Source organism: Ambystoma mexicanum, chromosome 7p (assembly GCF_040938575.1).
Source record: "Ambystoma mexicanum isolate Mex_15411 chromosome 7p, UKY_AmexF1_1, whole genome shotgun sequence".
Classification (NCBI taxonomy): Eukaryota; Metazoa; Chordata; class Amphibia; order Caudata; family Ambystomatidae; genus Ambystoma; species Ambystoma mexicanum.
The window spans coordinates 242,825,326-242,843,454 of record NC_090939.1 but is presented as its reverse complement, the minus strand read 5'-3'; the positions used below and the strand labels follow the sequence as shown (position 1 = coordinate 242,843,454).

General features: G+C 43.7%; 1 protein-coding gene across 3 annotated transcripts in view; it reads right to left on the bottom strand.

The window, feature by feature from the left end:
- Positions 1-15,206: 15,206 nt before the first annotated feature.
- Positions 15,207-18,129, bottom strand: part of RCAN1 (regulator of calcineurin 1) — a 523,976-nt gene continuing 521,053 nt past the window's right edge. For all 3 annotated transcript variants that reach the window (XM_069636147.1, XM_069636149.1, XM_069636150.1), the window contains exon 4: positions 15,207-16,883. In XM_069636147.1, coding sequence (XP_069492248.1) covers positions 16,708-16,883 — 176 coding nt within the window. In that variant the 3' untranslated portion in view covers positions 15,207-16,707. The remainder of the gene's footprint in view (positions 16,884-18,129) is intronic.

The following is an 18,129-nucleotide window of genomic DNA, read 5'->3' as shown; positions in this document are numbered from 1 at the left end:
TGTCACTGGCTCAGGCAAATGTTATATTGGGGGGCCGTAAAGTGGCTTCCTCTTGGGAGAAACTGGGAGGGGCAGTGCTTGTGAGAAGCAAGCTGAGCTTGGGGGAAGAGGATAAACCAGAAATTCCACCATGTGCTTTGGAAACCACACCCCTTTGGGGCCAGAGCATGATTTTAAAAAGATGGATAATTCACAGTGCTGTCTTGTCAAACTTATATAAATAACATCATCATTCTTGCGATTTTTCTGTGCACATTTTAAGAGGTGTTAGGACCCTGTGGTATGTTCTTGGGGATAGTAGCCAAAAAAAAGGTTGTTACTCCAAATGTATGCATGTTAAAAATCTGACACTTTATCATCTGAAACCCATATCACTGGTGCACATTTGTGTAAAATCTGGAAATGTTTAGAGGTCGTTATCTGGATGAAAAGGGGAGAATTCTGTCATAAGTGGACACAACATCGTACAAAGACAGGGATCGGATGATTTGGTGCTACAGAAAATATGTTAACTGGACGTATAATATTAGAAAAATGGTACATAGATAAATATGTATTTGGGTCAGAAATAGATTTGTGTGCAATTTGACAAGGGGAGGTTCCTCTGACCATAAAACCTACAGCATCACTCTGACACTCCATTTCTTTCCCCCAATCATGGGAGAGAGGAAAGCTTGGCCAATGATAAGTGAGAGGGACAGGCTTAGCTAGGCCCAGGCACACACCCATTTTCAAAACACATAAAAGGAACATTGAAACCCAGGTAGAGACATTCACTTTCCACTTTCTTGCGGGACGCTTTGCCGGGAGACTTCAGACTACACATCCCGAGATCCAGACTTCAAATCCATCAATCTCCAGAGACCAGAAATTAACTCCAGAATTTGTAGCAGAGAGGCCTGAATCCACAAGCTGAATCCTCTTCAGCAGGCCTCAAAACCGACCAAACTATTCACCAGCCGGGCGAGCTGTTTGAATTCTTTGCCAAAAACTTTTGCAAGAACCTGTAGCAGTATCCAGAAAGCAGTGCTGTATCTGGAATCAGAGAGAACCAGAGACCAGATCGCTGTGAAGAACTGCTAGCAGATGTCCAGATAATCCTGACCCGATCGGTGACGAAGTCGCATTCCTGTCCAAAATCTAGTGTGAGTACCCACCTAGCACTGTGCCAAAACCAATCTCTTAGTTTAAAATAATCTAATCCAAACTATTTTAGCCTATTAGAACTGCCTCCTAGAATCGTGTCATTCTGTCATCTTTAAAACTGAAAACTGTCATCTGTCATTCTGAGTTTTAAAATTTCAAATCCGAAAAACTACCTTTACTAAATCGGCCGCATCTCCGGAACCGTTTGTGCTATGAACGAGATTTAACTTTCATCTTAAAGCTAAGATTCTAAGCTTTCCAACGCGCCTAGAACCGACTCCTTATAATGCCTCTGTAATTGCGCTCGACGCACGCGACTAAATTTGCTGCAATAGTTTTGCAAAGGTAGCGGGCGCCCCTCTCTCGAAAGAACAGACTTGATAACCTGTTCAGTGGTTATTAACCACTTGAGAGTTCGCAGCCACTGCTTTTACTCACTGTGCCTTTCACAGATGGGAAATATCCATTTGCATATCAGTCTTTGTCCTGCCCAGGGGAAGTCCAGCACCGAAATGCAATGGCAATTCCAACCTGAACGAGAGTACCACCAGCAACCCCATACACGTGTTTCACCCTTGTTGGGGATCATCAGTGAGGTGAAGCTGATGCCTCTCTAAGCACAGTGAGAGGGAGACCACGTCTGGTTGCCCCCAGGAGACCTAGGGTTACCAATCCCAGGTTCCTTGAAAAATAGTTTTGCAAAGGTAGCGGGCGCCCCTCTCTCGAAAGAACAGACTTGATAACCTGTTCAGTGGTTATTAACCACTTGAGAGTTCGCAGCCACTGCTTTTACTCACTGTGCCTTTCACAGATGGGAAATATCCATTTGCATATCAGTCTTTGTCCTGCCCAGGGGCAGTCCAGCACCGAAATGCAATGGCAATTCCAACCTGAACGAGAGTACCACCAGCAACCCCATACACGTGTTTCACCCTTGTTGGGGATCATCAGTGAGGTGAAGCTGATGCCTCTCTAAGCACAGTGAGAGGGAGACCACGTCTGGTTGCCCCCAGGAGACCTAGGGTCACCAATCGCAGGTTCCTTGAAAAATAGTTTTGCAAAGGTAGCGGGCGCCCCTCTCTCGAAAGAACAGACTTGATAACCTGTTCAGTGGTTATTAACCACTTGAGAGTTCGCAGCCACTGCTTTTACTCACTGTGCCTTTCACAGATGGGAAATATCCATTTGCATATCAGTCTTTGTCCTGCCCAGGGGCAGTCCAGCACCGAAATGCAATGGCAATTCCAACCTGAAATTTGACATTTTGCTTAATTTCAGCCACGTGTAAAAATATTTGTCCTTGCTTTCCTTGCTGAAATTCGTGCGCAACCTGACAATCATTCATAGAGCATTGCTAAAGTGATCCTGAATTAATTTAAAGTATCTCTCAATTCCCTATAGGAGGTTCTCTCCCTGAACCTCCTATAGGGAATTAAAGCAATTTTAGCATATTTTTCACTTCTTTGCATACCACATCAAAGTATATTGCCTGTGTTTAAAACTCCTACCTGTTTTCCTCCAAGCTTGCAGGGGGGGACTGAATTATATTTGATTGCAATTCTGAGAACTGTGTGCTTTCCTTCCATCTCTTTACCTTGCATAAAGGGGGGGGGGTGATTACATTGTCTTTTGTTGGAGTCATATCAAGTTTATTTTCTGCAGTGCATTTGCATTCATCATTGCATTGTCCTTGAAGCCATAAAAGCATTCTCAGCTACTTTATCCTCTCCATATCACTTCTAAGCCATCAGAAAGAGTGTACCACTGTAACATTATCCATTGTTGATCACTATCATCCTCACAAGTGTGCTATTAAATATTAATTTACTATAAAAGTGTGATAGATATATATTGTTTAATTTTCAAATAAACCTTTTAATTTGCAAAACAAACCTACTTCTTGGCTCAGTGGGGTCAGGGGGATTCTAAGAGAGGGGCGTTATATAAGGGTAGTCATCCAGAGTAAACGAACTGGACATAAAAATATATCAATAAGGGTTTCCCTCAGCATCCCAGACTAGGCATTGACTTAGCTGTAGTGTTGAATTGAATCCGCTTACAAGCGGCTCTAGTGCCAGTATGTATAACATGGGTGACCAGGGGCATCCCTGTCTGGTCCCTCTGCTGAGTTGCCATTTGTCTGAAATTGTGGATCCCGTTTTAACTCTCGCTACCAGGCTGCTATATAACATCTGAACCCACCTGATGTATCCAGGTGCCATTCCGTATCCTTTCAGGGTCACTTTCAACCATGGCCACCGCACCAAGTCAAAGGCTTTGACCGCGTCTAGCGACACGATAGCCAATTCGCCCGTGTCCTCCCTGGTGTAATCAATGATATGGTGCAGCCTCCTATGGTTGTCTGTGATATTCCTACCAGGGACAGCCAGTCTGATCTGGGTGTATCAACTTACCAATCACCCTCTTTAACCTATTGGCTAGCACTTCCGTGAGTATTTTACTGTCCTGATTGAGCATGGACAAGGGTCTATAAGACCCGCACTCCATGGCTGGCTTGCCTGATTTCAGAAGTGGGATGATCACTGCCTCGCGGAGGGACGGTGGCAGTTCCCCCAGCTCGTAGGCTTCATTAAACATGCAAGCAACGGCTGGAGTAGCTCCTGCTTATATGTCTTGTAAAACTCGCTAGGCAACCCATCTGACCCAGGCGCTTTACATGTGGGCAGATGTTGGATCACCACTTCCAGTATGTCCGAGGTAACAGGGGCATCCGGATCTGCACGTTCTAGGTCATCCAGGGTGGGTAGCCCTATATCCTCTATTGTCCTCAGTATGTCTTGGTTCGTATCCTCCCCTGTGTACTCATATAGTTTTCTATAATACTTGAGGAACTCCTCATTTACCCACTCCTGGGTGTTACGGGTTCGGCCTTCCGCATCCCTGATCTCTCTAATCACTGAGCGGGGGGTCTCGCTTTTGTACAGCCAGGTCAGCAATCTACCCGGCTTATCCCCCCCGCCTGTAGCCTCTCCGTGTATTTCTTGTACTTTAATTTGCATAATCTATCCCAGAGTCCACTGCAGGTTAACTGTAAGTCTTTTATCTTGGCACTGTTCTCCCGGGTAGTCTCCTCATTTTGCATAAGACCCTCCAGCTCTTTTTCTGATTCCTGAAGTTCCCGTTCAATGCCCCCTTGGAGCCCTTTAGATTTTGATATAGCGACCCCCCGCACCACCACCTTAAACGCCTCCCATACTGTACCCACAGAGCATACACTGCCCGTGTTAGTTTCAAAATATTCCTCGATGGCCTCCCTCAGGTCCTCTCGAAACCCGCATCTTGTAACGCCTCAGTTCTGAGTCTCCATGTTGGGATGTGCGCCATGGGGGGTTGATATCGCCACTCTACGACCAAAGGCGAGTGATCGGATAATACCCGAGCCTTATATTCCGCTCCCATCATTTCTCCCAATATCTCGGCAGCTGCAAACACATAGTCTAGCCTCGTGTGCAAGTCATGTGGTGCTGCGTAGTGCGAGCATTGTCTATCCAATGGATGCAGCTTCCTCCAAACATCCACTAGGCCTAGGTCTTCCAACATTGTCCCCAGCACTTTAGCCGCTGGCGCTGGCTTCCCTGATTTGTCGTCTGACCTGTCTAGTCTGAGGTTCAGGGTACAATTAATGTCCCCTCCCCACACTATCGCGCCACCCACCAGGGGGCTAATCTTACTGTATAGGGACCTAAAGTAAGTCGCCGTATCATGGTTAGGGGCGTACAAATTGATGATGCGCACCTCTCTGTTCTCCAGGAGTCCTGTTACCACCATCATTCTGCCCTCTGGGTCTATTGTCAAACTGAGCACCTGGAACGGCACGAGCAGTGCCACCCCTGTGACCACCCCTCTTGCATATGTCGAATACATGGCCCCCATGACACTACCCCTCCATTTTCTCCTGACCACCTCCAGCTTCTCCTTCGTGAGGTGGGTCTCTTGTAGCAAGGCTATATCAATAAGCATCCTTTTTAGAAACAGCATCACTTTGTTGCGTTTTAAGTAACTGTTTAGGCACCACTCTAAGATTACCCGATGCCATCTAATCGGTGTGCTCCCAATCCACTCCTCCCTCCGATGCTTCCCGTGATGGCCCATTTACCGACTCTTACTCTTCCCAGCCTCAACAATTCCCCCCCCCCTGTACCCCAACTCCACCCCACTGCACATAACCCAACCCCTCCCCCCACCCTACCCTACCCCAAAAAAATGCCCAGCTCCATCCCTGGATCTCAGCCCAACCGCGTCTGGTCCTATCTAGCGTCCGAGGACTAGGACCCCGCAGAGCGTCACCGATCTAACAGTGACCTAACTAGGTGTACTACTAATGGGTTCAAGGGATGCCTCCTAGGTGCTCCCACTTATCTATTTAGGGTTGTTGCGCCCAGCGGATCCCGCCAGCCTATCTTGCAGCGCACTCCCCACAAGCTTAATTTAATTCTATATTCAAGTCCTAATGTTCTAGCCATGTCCCCGAGGAGGACATAGCTGCATGCTACTTATCTTCTGCAGCCCCCATCTGGATATCCGGTTCCTGAGGGCGGCCCTGGATATCCATCCATTCCAACGCATCCTTCGGCGTCTCAAAGAACAGGGATTTGTTCTTGTAGAACACTTTCAACTTGGCTGGGTAAAGCAACATATAACGATGGCCTGCTTCTTTTAATCTTCTTTTCACCGACCCAAAGTTCATCCTGCTACGCTGTACGTGCAGCGTATAGTCCGGATATGCCGTGATTTTTGCCGACCCCCTTTCGATCATTCCTTCCTTCCGAAAAAATTCGAGTTTCTTCTCCCGGTCTCGATAGTTCAGAATTGTTGCGATCAGCGGTCGCGGGGGGGTTCCTGGGGGTGGTCTCCTTGTCAAGGCCCTGTGCGCCCTTTCAACCGCGAACCCCTGGGTCAGCGCCCCACCAGTTATCTCCTGCAGGAGCATGGTTTCCACATATTCTGTTGGGTTGGGCCCCTCCATTCCTTCTGGCAAGCCAACAATTCGTATGTTGTTTCGTCTGGCCTGCCCTTCTGCCTTCTCCGCTCTGTCCTCCAGGTTGCCCACCCGCTGCACAAGGGCATGTAGCTTCGACCCATGTGCGGCGCACGCCGCAGTATTCGGGGCCATCTCCTTCTCCAAGTTCCCGGTGCACTCGGAAATCGTCCGCATGTCCAGTCTCAGCAGGTTCACTTCCTCTTGGACCGCACCAATCTTGAGGTCCAGGCCCACCTTCAGTTCATTCATTTCCAGGCCCAGTTTAGTCTCCCAGGCCACTTTCAAGTCTGCAATTGCTGCTAGCACCTCCTGGATCGTGCCCGGTGCCTCCGCCTCTGTCGTGGGGGGCTCCTTGCTTTTGCCTCCCTCCGCACCTGGGGGCGTCTTGGTGTAGGCCTCCATCGTGGGCTGTTTGGTCCTGGGTCTAACAACTTTATTAGACTTCCTGCCGTGTTGTCCGGGTGTAAGCCAGCTGCACCTCCGCGCGCACAAAGGTCTGCGTGGCACCAGGCCACTCTTGACAGTATAGGGCCGTAGCGGCTATGCCCATGTGTGTCTTGGTCGCTCGCCTCACCCTTAGAGTGGGCTGTGTCCACCCACGTACTTGCGCACTCTCGGTGTCGTGACCCCGGTCTCTGCCTTACTCCATGGGCACCTTCCAAGTTCAGTCTGACTTTACTGCGGGCCCAGCATCAGCCGCGAGTTCTCTCAGCGGGTCTCGTCAGTTACCATCTATGCGCATTCAGGCTCCGGGCGCACGCCTCTTTGGGTGTCTTGTTGTCTCGATCTTGTCCCTCGGCTCGCAAAGCATAAGCGCGGCCCGGGCAGTCTGCCTTCTTTCCTCCACTTCTCCACACCAGGGCCCCTTCGGGTCTATTGCTTAAAAGAGGATCCTGAAATCCATTACAGGTACCGTCTGATCCTTCCGTCAGTTATCGCTGCAGCGCGGCCATGACCCTCGATGATCCCTTTGTTCCTGCTGCCATTTTGTTTCCATTTTTTGAGTCGGGGCCCGCAGTTATACAAACGGGTATAACTTTGTGTCTGTGCATCCCATATGCACCAAAAGTTCAGTGAGTACGACCCCCACCTTCATGGTCACGGATGTTAATTCACAGCGCTGGCAGGCATCCGTGCGCACACTTTTTCCCCAGGATCAATACAGGATCAAAGGAGCTCCTCCGGAGCACGTCCCTTTACATGGACGTCCTAGCCACGCCCCAATGCTTTGATAATACTTAGTAGAGAGTCAGCACAGGGGGCACTGTGATGAGTGTAGTTGGTGCAGTGGGCTGGCTGGGCAGTCAGCATGGGCCCTGTTGTGTCTTGCGAGTTCACGAGCAAGGCAATGCAGAGCGATTCAATTCAAAACAGTTCACTGGTAGATGGCAGGTTCCGTGGGGCCAGCAATTGTGAATTACCATAGATCGATAGACATTAGCAGCAGGCAGCGTGAGCAAGCATGAATCAGTTACGTATTGACACTCAAAAATGAAAATGTAGCATTGAGGAACGATTAAAATCAGGGGGAAATCAGTTAGCCTCGGACAATTATAGTGGGACTAGCGCTTGTATGTTAGTGAGGTATTTGCATAGGAGATTAAAGGCAAGCATAAATCAGGTAAGAATTGACACACAATTGGATATTCGCATAGTGGATTTTTGGCAAGCATAAATCATATACGCAATTACACATGGGTGCGCAGTGAGAATGTGGACGTAAAGGTTGAGAGTCGAGCATGAAGCTGTTACAATTTAGCAAGAGGTCACACGGTTGGGGAACATCGGCTACTGTGAAGTTGTATAACTTAAATGGGCGGTAACGCTAGGTTGAGGCAGTTATCCGCTTACGAGTGAATAAGGCAGCCTTAGCAATGTCGATTTTGTTCATGAAGAGTACATGTAGATTGGATGCAGGGCACAAATGTCCATCAGAGCAGTATGCGGCGAGCAGGCATTGAGGGCGCCTGCAAGGGTGGCTAGTCTCCTGTCTCGTTTTACAATTATGCAAGTCTATCGAGGCCTAGTGGTCCTCGTGTAACCAACGACGGGTGCAGGTTTTGTGGTATCGGGATGCGCTTTAGTAGAATGTAATATTTAATGGTTTTGAATGCTAGACATTCAGGTTTGTACTTGGGCTAATGCGTCTGGGGTTTCTTACCGCAATAAAAACTGTAGCAGGTGGAGGCGTTGTCTGGGGTCTCACTGAAGATCGCAGTAGTGTCGTAGTTTTGCAGGTTGGTGGGGTGGAAGAGACAAGGGGTGTTGATAGGTAAAGGAGAGAGGGTCAGGCAGCATAACTGGCCCAGAGTCCCGGACAGGCAAAGACAGGCCTTGTAACACAGGCCTTGGAACATGGGACAGCTCCCGCCTCCCGGACGACCTGGTTGGCTGATAAATGAGATGCAGCCTGTCCAATTAGTGGGTGCGGCCATGTAGCCCTGGAGCTACTCAAATGCCTTGATGAAAAAAGTGGCAGCCATTTTCAAGGGCCGAATGCACGCAGGAAATATGCAGATGGATTCTGCAAAACGCCACTTTGAGGCTTCAGGGACCTCGTAGTGCGTTAGATTCACAAATATATCGAATTCTGGCAATATAAGGATAATTGAATTTGTGTTTTTTTAAAAAGGAGTGCGTGTGGAGTGGTGCGTTCCTCAGACTCACCAGAAATGATGCTGGTGTTGTGCTGCTGATGCTGCTGTAGGCACGGGTACTGGTGGAGAGGGCTCCTGCCCTTTCTGCGTTGCTGGACACCATTATTGTTATCTAAGCACACTCTGCACGCACTGCAATGGTGTTTGAGCAGCGACCTAAACGCTGGCCACCTCAATTTAGCCTTCCAAGAATTATTTACACTGTAATCTTTCATCTGGTCGCGCATAGTTTAATGAAATGCTGACAGGTTATTGATGATTTGGCTACCTGTCTGCCAGAAACGAAATGGCCCAGGTGCTTTATTTCAAAAGAATCGTCTGCACAATTAATAATTCACAAGGGAGACTGTTGGCTCGCCGTTTCTTGATAATTTGCGGCTATTAACCTTATCTTTATCTCCATTATAATGTATGCCCCCGTGGGTTACTCAGACTGCTTTTCGTTCTAAATAAAGGCGGGGGGCAAACATTGTAATGGAGATAAAGATCTGGTTAATGGAGATAAAGATCAGGTTAATAGCCGCTCTAGTAGAGGTGCAGACCCCGGGCAAACAGTTTACTTATGTAATGAAATGCGGCCAACAGCTTGAAGTGGGCTGCATCTCATCACAAAAGTAAACACTCTTGGTGGGCCGCATATCATGGGATGGAGGGCCGCATGTGTCCCGCGGGCTGTATGTTGGGTACCCAAAGTATAGACTGTGCTTTGAGAATCTTATTGATAGATATTGCCCGCTTGGTGTTATGCGGGTGCAAGGTTTATGCTGGATATCTAAAGCAGATAGGTACGTTACTGAGAAAAATCAAGGCTGGAAAAAAGCTCCTTCCAAAATAAAGCTTTTGATAAAATAATAGCCAAAGAAAAATGATTAGTATGTAAGAAGATTAAAACAAAATGTTAAAATAAGATATAGACATGGCCTTAAGATCAACGAAGATGGCAAATATTAAAACAAGATATAAAAATTTTGTTAGGAGACATAAAGCCTCTGTTTTTGCAAAAAATTGGTTTGCCATGAAGGCTATGCTCAGGGGTTCTGATTCTCGTAGGTGTTGGGTGAAACAAAGAATAGACCATAAATAGAAGTGGGGGGGAATAAATAGAATAACTGAGCCATATTTATCAATTGTACGTTAGGGACGGACCATTTGACACCCCTCTGGTTCACCGAAAATTCCCTAACAGGAGTGTTTTTTGGGAGAATGATGATATTGAAAAAATCATTATTAATCGAAAAAAATCAAGAGCACCTGGCCCTGAGAATACCTAACTTGGTATACAAAAAAGACCCTGCTATTGGGCTCCTACGCTAGGACATATTTATACGATTATTGTTCTAACAGGATTGATACCAGTTAGCTGGAAAGCTTCAGTATTAATCTCCATATTTAAAAAGTGGGCTAGAGAAAACCCAGAAAATTACCGGTTGCTGGCTATGACGGATGTCTGTGCCAAGATATTTGCTACATTATTACTCTCAGAAATGCAAAAATTGATAAAAAGAAATAAGTTACTCCCAACCAACAGAGTGGATTTATGAAAAACATGGGGGGTTATTTGGTCCCTGACCTATCTAATGCAAGATTTTTTTTAACTCTATTAAGCATATAAAGAAAACACCTTCTTTTTTCTTAAAGGAGCTTTTGATACAGTTGATCATAACCTTGAAAAGCTAAATATGAACCCGATGATCTTATATTTTATCAAGGAATTTTATACAAACACCAGAGTACAGATTAGGTTGGATCAGGAGGGTTCGCTGAGTGAAAACATTGATACAAATTGTGGCTTGAAACAGGGTTGCCTGTTAGCACCTACCCTATACAATTTGTATGTCTCGGACATGTTTCCTCACCTAGACTCCTGTAATAATTTCCCCCCAAAAATCAATTAAAAGAAAACAGTGTGGTTGGGATACGCAGATGATACTCTCTTAATGTATAAAACACAAATAGGCTTGCAGCGGAGTATGGATGCATTAAGCGCTTACTCCAGGAGATATAGTCTGATTATAAACCATAAAAAAAACAAAAATTATGGTAATTCGACCAGGGAAGAGGAGAAACCCTAGATGGAAATGGAAGATAGGGAAAGAGAACATTGAAGTGGTGCGATCTTATATATATTTGGGCATGAATATCTCTGATACAATGAATATAAAGGAAATTGAAAGACATGCATCATTGAAATTGGAAAGAAGATTCACTACAATACTGAATGTCATCAAAAGCAAAGGTGTTTATTCAATAGAGGACTTTATGAAATTCTATAAAACTTGTTTGATCCCCAGCATTTGTTATGGATTAGAAATCTACACGAAGAGGGAAACTGAAAGGATTAAGAAAATTGAATGGAAATTGTGGAAAAGCTTTAGGTTTACGCCAGAATGCCTCGATTGAGGCTATAAACTTTGAAATGGGTATTGTCTCTTTGAATACAAAATATATGATATCCAAGGGAATATTTGTTATTCGGTTGATAAGTGGAAATGTTTCTTGTGACTCTATACTTGTAAACTATAAAAAAAATATGCTACAAAATTGTGACATGGGGAATGCCCTGTCGAAATGGGTTTTGGAAGTAAATACTTTCTTCGAGGATATAGGTTACGATTTTAAGAATGAGTTACCCATCTCAGAAAATGAGAAAAGGCTGGGAAATTGCACAGGTGTATGGCACAGAGATACCCGATTATTAGTGTTAGGGAAACAGAGAGGAAATATAAGCTTTATGTTAAACAGGGCTCTCAGCCAGATTCCCCTGGTGCATACTTAACAAACCATTTTAATCATGAGGATCTGAAAATGTATTCTCCTGTTAGTTTGGAGCTACTACCCACATTCTCCCGTACAGGAGTATGGATGAATATAGACTATGTGATGAGACTCTGCAGGTAGTGCTGCGATGAGATTGAAAAATGCGACATCTCCTTACAAAATGTATTAAACTACAGGATGTCCATACAAACGCCTCTCTAAATTTAAGATATCCAATTGAGGATTACCAAATACCAAATATGGAGTGCTATGTATTCGGGAGAAAGCACCATTTAAAATTTTGTGTTATACCATGTGTGGAATAAAATTGTAAACAGGATATCCAATGTATAAAAATGTGATTTTAGCTGCTAATTGATAGGTTTTTAGGAAGATAAATGAAATTGTTTGAGATATTTGAAATAAGTCCATAGGATGGGGATTACATGTTCACAATAATGTATTGTAGCTCTATTATGTTATGTATTTTTAAATAATTGTGCGTGAATGCCAGTAATTGTTCCTTATTTCTTTTGAATTTTTCTTTTGATTAGATATGTGCAATTTTTTTTTAATGATATCTTAAAAGAATGGGTTGTTAAAAGGTTTAATTAACCAACAAAACAAATAAAAAAAAGAAGAAAAATGTATTTCTATTCTTACCTCTACGTTTCCTGCTTCTTTTAAGCATGCCTCCATTTTTCCTATCTTGAAACCACCTTCAGGTCCTTTGCTCCCTTTGAATTTTGTCCAATTTCTCTTCTCCCTTTTCTTTCTAAATTGCTTGAACGTCTTGTTTACTATCAGGTTTCTACTTTTGACACTGATAATTCTTGCCTTACTCGCTTCCAATCAGGTTTTTGGTCTCTTAATTCAACAGAAACTGCTCTTCTTTCGGTTTGTGATTCTCTCCTTTCTGCTATTTATTCCAAACCGTCTTCTTTGTTTATTCTATTGGATCTGTCGGCTGCTTTCAACACTGCGGATCATAGTTTATTCCCAACTTCTCGCTCTTCTTTTGGTTTTTCTGGTTCTCCGTTATCCTGGTTTCGTTCTCATCTATCTTATCGCACATACTCTGTCTCCTGGGTTGGGACTTCGTCTAACACTTTACCTCTTCTTCATGGTGTTCCTCAAGGTTCTGTTCTTGGGCCTTTCCTTTTTTCTCTTTACACTTCTCCTCTAACGACCATTATCCCGTCTTTTGGCATCTCTCATCATTTCTATGTGGCTGATACGTAACTCTTCCTGTCCTTTTCTTCTTTCACATCTTCTATTCATGATAATCTGGCTTCTTGTCTTACTGCTATTAAAAACCAGATGTCTGATCATTTTATTGTGTTGAATGTGTCGAAAACTGAAGTTCTTTTTTTGCCAGCTAATCCTATTACTCTTCCTTCTCCTCCTTCTGTTTCTTTTCCTCCTTCTCTTCTTCCCAACTAAACTTCTGCTCATAAAGGTTTGTATCTTGATTATGATTTGGCTCTTTCATATCATATTTTGATCATATCACGCTCTTGTCATTTTCATCTCTATACATTCGTTAAGCGGGTCCTTTTCTTACGGTTAATGCTACAAAATGTTTGATCTCTTCACTTATTTTTCCCACCTGTTCTATTGCTCTGCGTTGCTCTTTGGTCTTCCTGTTTCTCGTTGGCTCCTTTAAAGTCTGTTTTGAATGCTTCTATTCGTCTTTTATATTTATTGTGTCATCGTGATTCTATTTCTTTGTCATTATCCTCTATCGGATGGTTGCCTTTCTTGCCCCGTCTTATATTACATTTTCTCTGTTTTGCTTTTAAATAGTCTTACACGTGTTTATTTTTCTTCTCTGATTTCCTTCTATGTTCCTTCTCGTGTTTGAAGTTCTCAGGGTCAATTTCGATTATCAATTCCTCATCCGACTTGTGCTAAATCACGCTTTCGTTCTTTCTCTTTGCTTGCTCCACTTCACTGGAATTCTCTCCCTCTGTCTCTTCACTGTATTACTTTTTACTCTCTTTTCTGTTCTTCTCTTAAGAATTATCTTCTTCAATCTTAATGAAAACTTTGTACATTTTGAATAGCCTGTGATATCATATTCACTTGTACTGCAAGTGTGTTTTGTTCAGAGCTTTGGCGAAAAAGCGCTATATAAAGTACAAATAAAATACAAATACAAAAATTGGCACTTTTTATTAGGGCGAGGAAAGTGGTCAAAGTAACCAGCAACTCTTGGGAGCAGAGTTCCATTACTCTTACTTTTGTTTTTCTATGCTTCATAGTTCCACTACATCATACAACCATTTTTACAGTTCAAGAACCTGGCTTTTGAAGCCACATCATATATGTTAGAGTAATCTCTTTACTTGGGCTTTTACTGAGCTGCCAAGGAGTAGAACAACGTGCAAACTCTGCTTAAGGTGCACATTTTGTAAGTATGGTGCAAAAGTGGAGCCGCACATATACATCACATTATGAATTCATTGTATTCTTCTTTACAATCGCTATGAAAACCTTGATGCCCAAAATAAACAGATTTTACCTTTTATCTATGTATCCTTTTTGTTTTAATGTTCTCCGCCTTTCATTTTTGTGCTGACAAAGGTGTGAATGTGCTGCTCACACAAACCCAACTATTCCAGGAGCACTTAGCAGTGATTCGCGGCATCCCCAACAGAAACTCGCAGAACCTCTACAGTCTACAGAGTACCATGGGCAAATTTGACAAATATATGTAAAAAACTTGACTTTTCCTCCTCACACTGAATTTCATGTTTTTTTCCTAAACAGAGTTACTACCCCACTAGTTTACAGATGAACTGTTATATGTTGAAAGAGCGCAAGACTGTTGCACAAAAATATAAATGTCTCAGGGTTCACAATGAAATATTCAATTTAAAAGTACACTTCCCTTGCACTTTTTCTAGAATTTCCAGAGTTTGCAGGCAAAAAATACATCTAAACTGAAATCTGGCTTGATTAATAGAACATGAAATAGCAACCTGGGAGGACCCACCCCAATCTGTTGCCCATCTCATAGCCAGTCAAATGGTGCAGCTGGTTAATCGCTCATTGCTGTGATCTGTGTTTGATCTGCAGGTTGCAGGTTCGAATCCTGGTACGGTCGACTCAGTCTATCGTCCTTCTGAGGTCGATAAAGTGAGTACCAATTTCGATTGGGTAATAATAAAAATACAAATAATGTATGTAAATATGTCCTTTGTAAGGCGATTTGGATAAAATAAATTATTATCTCCTTGGCTGTACCCAGCCAATACACAGAACACGTGCTGCTTGTTTCCCTCACTAACAAACCCGCATTATACTGAGGTCACAGTTCACTACTTTTTTCACGTCTTCCGCTGGTTCACATTGGATTTCTTAAAGATGTGGCATCAATAATGCCTTTATGAACTTTCCTTCTGCCAAGACTAATCATATCCATCGTTGGTCTTTCAATAGTTTGGTATTTTGCAAGCGCCTTAAAGATGTCAGGTGGACTGGGGTCCATATCATAGCTACTGTGGAAACTGCAACTACAGCGGCTTCTAATATTTTATTGGGCGATATTTGCGACATTCAACTTGAGAATTAGGTCTAGGAATCACGTGACATTCAAAAAACCAATAAGACTTTCAAATTAATGAACAGATGAATCCAAGCAGATTTAATTGAATTTTTAATTTGATATGTTAAAAAAAAATCAAAATCAATGATAGGAAATCCAGTTTCAAAATGAATTCTAGAAACATTTCAAGTGTTACTGTATGTAATCTTGACATTGTTTGTTCTGTAAACATGGTAGAAAGTTTTGGGGAGCACAGCATTTCACCATTGTCTTTGCAGCAATATTACTAAACAGTGCACTACGTAAAGCTTGCTGTTACTTAGAAAACACGCTACCCTCATATTTGCAGAAGCATGCATTGGGGCTTGGCGTCTGAGTGGGAACGTCATGCCTTGGTGTGAGATTCACAATATGGACAGAGTGGACCCATTGTGCACACAGGTATTTAAAAATCACTCACAAAAGTTCAGATACTGCAAGAGTCCCATTGGAAAGCAACGGGGAAAGGCACTGCATCGTCCGAAACACACGGTACCGCAGACATTTGTCACCCATTTCACACTTTTTTTAGTTTGTCAAAACATTTAACGGCAACAACTTGAATGCACCACCCTGTGTGTAGAATATGATATCCAGCTCTTTGAAGACATACACTGCAGTCGGCATGCACACCACTGCACTTTGTTTTCTGTCCAATAACCACTAAGCACACCCACAAAGCACTCCTCCTAAGGACACATTACAATGCATTTGCCAAGACCCAAATAATACATTCTTTCTGCTAATAAAGCTGTGAAATACTAGATTGGATCCTTGTATGACTGTCAAATGGAAACACTGTGGAATTGCTTCCGCCCTGGATCGAGCGGTGAAAACGAACATGGTACAGTGAATTACACCAAACTGGGCGATTTCGCGAATGTACTGCATACCCGTTGAAAAACAACCATCAGTCGATACAGAAGCCAACCTGTGAAGGAAATACTCCCGGCAGTTCGCAAGCATATCAACCCTATATACTGTATGATGCAAACGCGCTCGTGAACTCCAATCCACATGCACAACACAATGTTAACAAAAGTAAAACAGTTAGTTTAGTTTCCACGCCGCTCACTAGTTCTCTGCTGTCTTTGTAGCAGCACACTTGGTACATCAAAGCAAACCGTCAACCTGTGTGGAGGACATATCTGGATACAAACGTGGTAAATAAATGCATGTATGCAGATACAACTAGTCACGTATGATGCACATATATTACATGAATACCGCATACTCAATCTCCTAACAGAATATTCTACGGTACCTGGAAAAGAAAACAAGACAAGAAAACAAAATCCCTTGATGGTCTCATCTATTTTTCACCCAATGCCCTTGTCCAGTCATCAGGATAATTGTGCGATCCGACCAAGGCAATTTTGGGCTTCAAGTTGCCCACTGATGAGCCGCACGTAAAAACTCCTTGCCGTATCACCTTGACGGCTAACGTACGTGGGAAATTCTGCCACTTCGGCCACCTCAGGGGTGATCTGCCATTCCCTCAGTAAAAGTTCTCTTGAGAACCGTGACTCAAAATTGCTTGCAGGACAAATCCCAGCTCAGCTCAGGTGAATCGGGGTATACTCCGGCCTTCGTGTCTGAATGATTTTTGGCTTGGGCTTCTTCGTTCCATCATCGTCAACTTGTTCTACCTCGGCTTCAGTTTCACTTTCGCATACGTGAACGACGACGCTGGGTGTGGTGTCAGTTGCTGCGTGCAATTCATACTTTCCTCCTAGAAATTAATGAACATAGAAAGCACAGTTTAAACCCCTCTGTTAATAAATGCAAAGAGAGCGTCATCAACAATATTGACTGGTCGTGTAATATGCAGAGATTATACCCAAGGCTGGTTCCGGCGGTTGCCTATCCTAAATAAAACATTGACTTTTCATCATTTCTTTTAACAGATATGTTAAGAGGGGAAGTTGGGTCTGTATGTCTGAAGTGGTGGTCAGGGTTGGCACAATTACTAGACCTTATATTTGGGTGTGGCTAGGGGTGAAGAGATCAAATGAACTGCAGAACAATTGCAGGTTCGCATCATTTGCGCCAGGATCTGAAGTTATCCAGGTCCTTCCAATCCTGCAACCCTGGAGGTGGAACAAGGACACAGCTGCAGGATTATCAACAGGCAGGTGGGCTGCTGAGGTTGGGTGCTAGAATGGGGTTGAGTGTTGCAATGGACTGTTCTAAGGGACACACGGGTGTGGCGGAAGCAGACTCCCTAAAACACCAACCCACACGTCTCTTTTTAACATGCCACCAAGTGTCTTCTGTTATGTTGTGTCTTCTTCTCTTGCTCTCCTCTCCGGTGTTGCCTTGTCTCAGCTATCCCGTGCATTCTTATTTTGCAGTTGCAAGACACTTATTTATTAAGAAGATAAACCTCAATACAAAATAATTGTGTGCAGTTTTTGTAATTATCTCAAATTTTCTGCTCCAATATCTAAAAACTAGAATTCATCTTCTACTCTTTATCTCATCTTTTTGTGTGGCTACCAGGCTCAGCATTTACCAGTCACAGTCGCTCACCTATATTCAATCCTTCCACCATTCTCGGGCTAGTTATGTTACCGAGTATTCATACTGCTGCCACAGCATGCACCCAAAAGAGCAGGAATTATGACATAGATTTCATTCTTCACTAAAACTTGCCTTTTAAAGCTGCATTTGTGCTTAGCACTCAGTTCCTCATCAAATGCCTAAAATGGATTGTATTCTTGGAACCGATGGTTTTCAAATTACTGGAGTGAAGGTTCCCAAGAATGCCACAGTATTAAATCAACACAGAGAACGGAAGAAGAGCGCACTGATTTCTGGAACATGGAGTGAAGGTTCGCAAATGCACCACGGTAGCAAGAGAACTTTGTGAGATGGACAAAAAAAACAATGGGTTTACAGTATTTTGCCCCGCTTGTGAGCTAAAGACGGCCTACCGAAGCTAGCGGATGGTTGAGGGCGAGCCCCGCCCCATGCCA